General features: G+C 38.5%; 1 protein-coding gene across 1 annotated transcript in view; it reads right to left on the minus strand.

The window, feature by feature from the left end:
• LOC103359715 (claudin domain-containing protein 1-like) overlaps positions 1–5339 on the minus strand; it is a 7886-nt gene extending 2547 nt beyond the window's left edge. The window contains exons 1-4 of the mRNA XM_008285206.1: positions 5074–5339; positions 4570–4994; positions 3306–3413; positions 2932–3069 (exon numbers count right to left, since the gene is read on the minus strand). Of these exons, the coding sequence (XP_008283428.1) occupies positions 2932–3069; positions 3306–3413; positions 4570–4861 (538 nt within the window). The 5' untranslated portion in view covers positions 4862–4994; positions 5074–5339. The remainder of the gene's footprint in view (positions 1–2931; positions 3070–3305; positions 3414–4569; positions 4995–5073) is intronic.
• Positions 5340–9030: the final 3691 nt, after the last annotated feature.

Below are 9030 nucleotides of genomic sequence, written 5' to 3' on the forward strand. Positions count from 1 at the left end.
GTTCTGATGTAATGTTTTTGCAGTGCTGCCACATTTTTCATTTGACCTGTTACTAGAGGTTAAGCACAGGTGTTGCTAATAACATGAACAATGTGTCTACTTTGTTCAGTTGTCCCCCTAAGTGATAACAGTGCGACAATAAACCAGCATGCACTACACCGAGACCCTAACAATAAAGCAGTTAAATGAAAATCAGTCGTCGTTAATTTCTTTTCTACAGTTGTGCTTCTGACTTGCAATTTATTCTTGAATTTTTTAAAAATATATTTAAAAAGCTGTTAGCATGCTTCAAGACAATCAAATATTGTTCCTCATTATCTGTGATGTTAGTGATATGTCTGTATGTCTATTCATTGCTTAGTTATGGTATTTACATGTGTATTCACTTTTTTTTTTCCCACAACAGTGTGACCCTTCAGTGTCTCCATATGTTCGATCTCTGTATGTTCTTAACTGATTTACTAGAACTAAAGCAATTTTGCTTTAAACATTTGTTGGACGGCCTGTCCGTGGTGTCCCCTGCCTTCGTCCTAAGTCGGCTGAGATGGGCTCCAGCCCCCTGCGACCCTAGTGAGGATTGAGCGGTGTGTAGATAATGGATGGATGGATATTTGTTGGAGTTATTGAATTATTGAACATGTTTTTTGTTGCGAATATTACTTTTACAGACTTTCAAATGGAGATTCAAACTTGTGACTCAGTTATACTACACCAATAGCTTGGTCTTACATTTCAGACTCAAACTGCAGTGACACGACTTTTAGTTTTCAGATATAGGCGAAGACAAACGGATTGCTCAAGCTTTTCAGTAACTTGTTAACTGCTTAATTAACATATCTGGTGGCTCATATGGTGAAACTTGCCAGTTACTAGTAAGCACGAGCTGTACAAAAGAAGTAGCTGTAGCCTGCAGGTCAGAAAAGTGAAACCTTAAAACTGCATTATTTCTAAATGCCAGCAGTGGGCGACTCCTCTAGTTGTAAAGGGAAGTTTGATTGTATAAAAGTCTACGAGAAAGTAACTTCTCACTTGATGTACTACATTAGTAACATTTTCCTAATGAATGGTCTCAATTGCAACTTTCAACAGCATTTCAATACAGTATGGTGCCTATTTGTAAATGTTTGATCCATTTAAAGTCACATAAACAACAAAGTAGGGTTTCAGAGTGTGGCTACCTTGTGATTGACGAGTCCCTACCACAGTGACCTGTCAATCAGGATATAGGTATAGCAATGTATATCCATGGCACTGTGTATGTTTAAATAGTATTGAACTTGTTTTTGGATGCTGTCTGTATTTCTGTCTTAAGAACTTCAACCATTTCAATGGTTTTTTTTCAGTTTGAAAAAGTTAATGTTAACATTTCGGTTACGCAAAAATGTCCTGTTCTGGGTTTGATTGAACTAAAAGACACACTAAGGATTTGGTTACTCTTCTTTTTTCCCCATTAGCACATTTTGTTTTAAGCCTGTTTTTTGGAAGTCTGACTCACTCAGTGTAGGCTGTAGGTATAAGCCTGTCAATGTCTACACATTATATACAGACTTCTCCTCCCTCCCCTTATGTTGTCTGTGTGTTACCATCATCATAATCACCTTCACTATGGCAAATAACAACAACCTCCAGTCTAGCAACATACCTCAGTGACAATTTCTTGTTGCTGAAGATTTGGATCATGCAATAAAGCAGCCCTGCTTTTTTTTCTTTTTTCTTTTTTTTGTTTTTTCTTTTCTTTTTTAGTGAATTAGCCATTTTAATGGCAGTGGTCACCCCCCTGCATGCAAATGTTCCACCAAAACAAATGCCCTAAATCACTGTTTTGAGGGAACATCATTGCTGCATCCTTGGCTTAACTGTGATGGGCTTAAAAAAAAAAAACACATGCAAACAAGGCAGGGCATATATTTTACCCTTGTAGCCGAAGTAGGTGCAGCCAAATTCTTTGCTACGGGACGGGTTGGCTATAGCAAGCTTTTTGATCTCCAAAATTAACATCTCAATCAATATCACAGTTAAGTTAAATTATGGATGCACCCTGCCAACAGAGCTTGCCAGCACTAGCTTTAGTTGACAACGTAGCTTTTGCTATGCTACCCAGTTTTCCTGGACTAATAACCTGTGTTAACCACTTGGACTAGGCAGTCCACACCTTAGTCCTCCTCAGCTCCATACTCTTGTCTAAGTATGGTCATTTCAGGCTCCAAAAAACAAGATGGTGATAACCAAAACATCATCTAAAGACGTTAAAGGTAGTCCACAAACCATCCATCCATCCATTATCTACGCACTGCTTAATCCTCACTGGGGTTGCGGGGGCTGCGTACACTCACAGTCACACCTACGGACAATTTAGAATCACCAATTAACCTCAACATGTTTTTGGACTGTGCGGGAGGAAGCCGGAGAACCCGGAGAGAACCCACGCTGCACGGGGAGAACAAGAAAATTCCACGCAGAAAGATTCCGATGCCCCCACCGGGACGCGAACCGGCAACCTTCTTGCTGCGAGGCAACAGCCAACTGTGCCACCCTGCAGCCCGTCCACAAACCAATGAGGCTGAAAAATACTGTGAAACTGACTTGCTGTTGTGTCAGGCACAATGCCCTATTATTTTTGTGTATAGTCAAATGTCTGGAGTCTGGAGTCTACTACTTATAAAAGCATTTTGTTGGAGGGCCACAGATACCTGAGTGTTTCCCTTAACAGCTTGTTGTATACTTTTGTAATGCATGTGTTTTTCTGTTTTACGTCAATTGCTTCTACAAATGTGTAATTAAATCCAGTACAAATGGGGGGCCTTGTGTGCTGTAAAGTGTTTACTCGGTCGTTCACACTCATCAAATAGTGACAGGTTGATATCATGTTGGCTATGTCCACTCATTTTATGCAATCTATTCATGTAAGCAATGCAGTTGAGTAGGTCTTACCAGCCAGCAGGTGAAGCACGCCTATCCCCAGAGTGGGGGTGAGGCTTCTGCAGAGACAGGCACAGAACCCAGTCAGGCCTGCCAACACCACCAGGCCCAGTGACACCAGTGGTAGCAGAAACTGGCACCTCCACAGGTCTACAGATACACACAAGAAGCTATGTGTTAATAGGCATATCAGTAAATTGGGCTTTTAATTACCCCTTTATTTCCTATGCATGACAGAAGATGGTGCGCTGATTGGAGTTATTGTACAATGCGATATCACATAAATTATACACTGCACAGATAAGAGACTGATTCGAGTGTAAACTTACTTACAACTCAATGCAATTTATATATTTTTAAAAGGAAAACCTTGTGGCTGAACTTACAAGTGCGAAGCATATCCTCTCCACTGTTGTGGTTCCCTGGTTCTTTGTACTTGGGAGTGAACTGCTGAGGTAGATTAAAACTTCGACACTCCAGCACCAACTTCACATCTGAAAGAGGTCAGTCCAGTCACCAATATTTAAGCACCTCACTGACGATTTACTCAAATATGAATGAATGCCCTTCTATTTCAGACATTTTTGGGTATTGTGTGTGTACTGGTCAGTCCACCTCAATTCACTAAAAAGGTTCACGTCTGATTATCTCATATTTACCTGATTTTTTAATTTATTTTTTGGCCATGTGATTGTCTGGGGTCATAAGTAATATTAGTATTTGCATTGGTAGCAATAATACATGATGCACTGATGTTAGCATTAATGTCAGCTGGGAGAAGACCCTGGAGAGAATCTCCCCTAGGGAGTCTTATGGATCCATACAAGCTTTCTATATATGCATATAATTACCTTTAAATAGAAAAATTCTTTTTTAAGTTTAAAAAAAAATGTTGAAATGCAAGTTAATTTAGAATTGATGGGCTGAGGATTCAAGTTACAGCTTTACTAGAACTTTAGTATCATTTATATTTTAAATTCCTTACATAAAAATAATGTAAAATCACAAGTAACCAGGGATGCTAGGCTGCTACAGCAACACAATTTAACATTTGTAGTTTAACATAAAGTCAGCTTGTCGGCCTTTCAGACAGATAATACATTTTTGCTGCTGGTTAGCCGTTATGTTACTGTATTACATGATGGTATCAATAATTTATCAGGAATCTAGAGGACTGAAAATCATTGATGTCCATATCAAGGGTCTTCTTTCAAAACTCCTACTCTTTCACAAGATACAAAAAAGTTATTGTTATATTTTTTTCAAACTTAGGAATAACCCTTCATATCGCATGCTAATATCATATACTGTTATCTTGCGGAAACAATAAAAAAAAAAGAGTGTGAATTTATTTTCACACAAAAGACAGATTGATTGTCTACTGTCAAAATGTGATAACAATGTACTTCAAAGCCACTTGTTTTGTTTTCTTCAGACCAGTAACATTATTTTTTTTAATGCTATTTAGCAACTACCGTCTAAGAAAAAAATCTCAAACGAAAACTGACCATATCTCGTAGTCAGAAGGGGAGTTATGGGGGGGGGGCTCTCACATCGGTTCACCCTATAGTCTGAAACTTCAGTGACATGAAATAATGCCTCAGCTATCTGTAACAGTGAATGCAGGTGAGGTCAGTTAAATAAGCGTACCTGGCTCCCTGTACCAGGGAGCGTTGGCCGGGACAAGCACACACCGCCACCAGAGGCCCACAGTCCCGTTGAGGCGGAACAGTGTGTCGCTGTAGGTTTTCTCATCAAACTCCCCGTCCATGAACTCCTCGTACAGGGAGCGCAGCTCGGTGATGTTGCCCTCTCCTCGCACCGCGGGGCTGCTGTACTGGTACCAATGCTGTGTTCCGATTGCCACCGACAGATACACGGTGGCCAGTATGCTCAGCACGCAGGCGATGACCAGAGCTGTGGCGTAGCGGTTGTCAACCATTGTTCAACGAGACAGAGACACGTCAAGAGGGATTAAGTTGATGCCAGTGGTCGGATCGTCGTACATAAATTTGGTCAATCTGCGTCGCTCCCTGACAGTCACATTTATCCTAGTCACCCCGTCATGGTTAAGTCTGAAAAAGATACCATCAGTTAACAGCCATTGGTGGGTGTATTTTAATGATTAATACTCATCTTCAGTGCTGAACTAACAATTCCTGCAGCCCGGTTTGGATGCGCCATCTGTTCCCTTGTCCCACTTCCACAGATGGTGGGTGGTGACGGTATCTCACAGCTACAGTCCGCAGAAACAACTCGTCCTCAGTAAATAAAATCAAAGAGGCTGATATTTGAAGATAAGTTGGGGCAGCAGCGACCTGCGAATGCAAATTACATGTGTGTGTTTTGAATAGCAGACTGACTCCGGTTCAGCAGGGCGATCAGAGCTATAAACACACTAATCCCTGCGCTTTCTCTTCCGGGTCTGCTGATCCGCAGAACTAAAAAAAACCTTTCCTCAGCCTCCTTTGTCCTTATTACACTGACATTACAAGGAGACCCAATGCAGTGCCTGCACAAGATGGACTTACATCATATCAGTCTGACAGTATCCTTACAAAGACATATTGAAACTTGTAACCACCAACTTTGGTTAAGTTTCCTGGTTTCCTTTTGCCCTATTCAAAAACAAATAAATAAATAATTTGAAAGACTACCTGGTTCAAATTTGATGAGATGTATTTTCTGTTTATCACTAATCAGTTATGACTAACATATTGTTTCAGTTCCTGGTCAGATAACTCACTTTAAAACACCAAGACAGAATTTTGGCAAATAGTTTACTTAATGTATGATTTTTGCTGATTTTCGTAAAACATGAATTCTCTTATTTTCTGCCATTGTGACCTAAATTGATGAGTTGAATGACTGCAGAGGTCACTCAATTTGCTAAATGAAATTAGGTTTATGAGAAACAAAACTAGCCTACAAACAGACTTCCCCGCATGCATTGTTAGTGAGTTTCTTGAAAACTGAGAAAACAGAAATGGAAACTTGCTGTGCACCTTTAATACCTGTTAGAATAAGTCATGGTTGTTGCTTTTCATAATAATCAAAATCGTGACAATCATGACAAGGGCTATTTTTATAGTTTATCTCATTGTAACCATGTGCAAATTTGGATTGCCTTTGTACAAAATGATTTCAGCAGCTAAGGCCGTATGTTTTGAAAAAAGAAGAGCAAGCATGTAATTCAACTTAATATCTTTAGTTCATTAACTGTGCCAATGCATACATTTTAAACCACCCTTATTGTTAGTCCTCACGCTTGTTAAGTGTGTCAATGCATAAGCATTGAAGTACATTTATTACTATTTCTCAGGCTTATTCTTATAGATTCTTCTAATGTGATTTTAGGCGTATAACTTGTCTGGCAGTTTTGAGAATTGCCATACAAATTGTATGTCAAAACATGCAGCTCAACCAGGAATGGTGTGCTATGACTTTTGGTGGCAGTATTTATTTATTTATTTATTTTCGAGTTTTTACAAAATAATAATTTTTAAAAAGCATAAAAATTCCATGAAAATGAATAATACGTTGGCCTGACTAATGACTACTGTGTTCTCTTTTTGGAACACAGTAGCTCTGGCATATTTTACAATAGAAATGTCATTCAAAGTTTAGGCAGGTCATAAGACTTTGAATCTTATTCCTCTGAAGACATGTTTTGATAAATTTTACAATTTTAACGCTGTCGCAGTTTCAGCTTTAGGAATTTTTAGAAAATTGTGAATTTTTGTTCAAATTTTGACATATTTATTTATTTTTTTCAATATGACAGTTTTTTGAGCTATGACCATTTGTTTAGGGGCTAGTGTCTGTCTCTGACTCTGTTTCCTCTTCACACTGCACCCAGTGCCTTGGACAGAAAGAGTTGCAACAGGAGAGGTCCAAAATGCTTGATGGTCACTCAGCACACAGAGACTTTAGCTACTTCCAGGGAAATATTCTGTAGTATTCAGTAATTTGAATCTGTAAATGTGAAGAGTTACCTGCCTTGTTGATATAATTTGGGTTAAGGTTAACATGGTTAAAGAGCTGCTTTTTATTGCTTGTATGGCAGTCAAGAGTAATCCCATCCTAATGTTTAGTGATATATTCTGTCAGAGCTGATCCCAATCTACCAGAAATCAAACTATGTGTGAGATAGCTCCTGCACATTTGTTTAAAGAAGCAGTAGGAGAAGATATTTAGGTCTCACTCAATGTATTTATTTAGCTGATAGTTGAATAAGCATACAGAGCTCTGGATCAAACTTCTCACCCTAGCACCAACAGAGTTATGTCAGGGCACGAAGTCTGATTGACTGCCTCTCCCTGATCCAGTGTAGTTATACTATTACATGAGGATCTGCACAGAATGTGTTGCAGCTAGCTCATTGGTTCCTCCATGTCCTTGGGCCTTCTTCCACCATTTTGTGAGTGCAGAAACTTGCCACTCAGCACCCAACTGTGGAGCATCTTCAGTTCCTCCCTCCTGCAGATATCTGCTTGTGACAGAGAAATATACACAAACCACCAATTCCTTTTTCTACCTACGTTTTCTCATGCTGCAATTGTTTATAAGTTATGTTGATTATGCCTTAAGATAATAAGAGATTAACATAATAATAAGAGGTTAAGAGAATAATACAAGATTACTAAAACATGAATCAAAAATATATGTAAAAAAATATATGATCCTAACAATTCAAAGGAAGGAGAAGGGAAGAAATGTTCTGAAATTCAGATAACATCAATTTTCTACCCAAACTGTGTTGTGGTTTCAGTAAGACCATAGCAATATAAGACATAACTGTATAATTCTATAAACCCCTATTTTATAACATCATTGATCATCACCATGAACCAATGTAACATACAGCACTGTGTATACGTCTGTGTGTGTATGTATTACATATTCAGTATGATTACTTATATAATGAATACATTATTTAGAATAGAATAGTTCTTTATTGTCACTGTTGAAGCAATGTTAAAAAGACTGTTACAGCAGTGAAATATTGTTGTAGCATCCTTTTGTGGCAGCAATACACAAATAAAAAAAAAAAGGTAAAATAACGTGAAAGGAAAGATATATATATATAAAGTAGAAAATGTAAAATATTAAAGCAAAGGAAGCATTTACAGTACACACAACAGTATTTGATATACCTTTAGTGGTACCAGGCATTAAAATGAACAAGAAATTGAAGAAAACAATGACTGTATATGGCTTCCTTCACTCCTCCCTAAAACCATCTGTCCTCTGTGTCAAAAATGTGCACATTGATGTCCTCAAAGGGGTGCCCCTTATCCTTCAGTTCACCTACACAGTTCACTTACACAGGAAAACCATGTCAGGGGTTAACGTTACGTGTTGCTAACTTAACCCAGCATCAGAGCCTAATCTTTTACCTGTTCCTTCAACCCACAAATTTAGTGAGGGATAGTCCACTGCCAAGCTTTAATACACGTTAACTGGACTCATATGTGCTGAGAGCAAAAAATCATGTTCTTGAAACGTCTTACCTTGTAAAAATGCATCATAAACAACTCCATTGCGCTTATAGCACTATATAGCTGTCAACTTCTGGGAACTATTGACACGATTCATGGTCGGCCATTGCTGTGAAAAAAAAAGGTTTAAAAAAGAAGGACTCCAAACATGGTTACATCCATGGGCTATGTTACTGTGTGATCTATCAGCAGGACATTTGTAACAACAGCTCTAAGGCAAATCAACACAGCTGTTAGAAATGATATTAGCATGCCTTGATACATATTCTAACATGTCCCAGACCAATATTTATAAACCACAGAGTGTTCAGTGGCTCTTCATTTGTATTGGGTTAAAATTCTAGCTATGAGTCTCTCTCAGGTAATTGTGGGCTTCAGAAATTCTAGTTAAGTGTGCCCATGCATGATCTTTGAAGCACACGTATTTCTATTCCTCAGGCTAATCATAGCAACATATATCAACTGGCAGAAGCTGCTTAAAATTACTTAAAATTTCTTCCAAAATTTTCTAGTTAAGTATGCCAATGAATGAGCTTTGAAGCATGCTTGTTATTACTCTTCAGTCTTATTCTTATACATTCTTCAATGCGATTTTTGCACCTACCTCGTC

This window comes from Stegastes partitus, unplaced genomic scaffold (genome assembly GCF_000690725.1).
Source record: "Stegastes partitus isolate 25-593 unplaced genomic scaffold, Stegastes_partitus-1.0.2 Scaffold390, whole genome shotgun sequence".
NCBI lineage: Eukaryota > Metazoa > Chordata > Actinopteri > Pomacentridae > Stegastes > Stegastes partitus.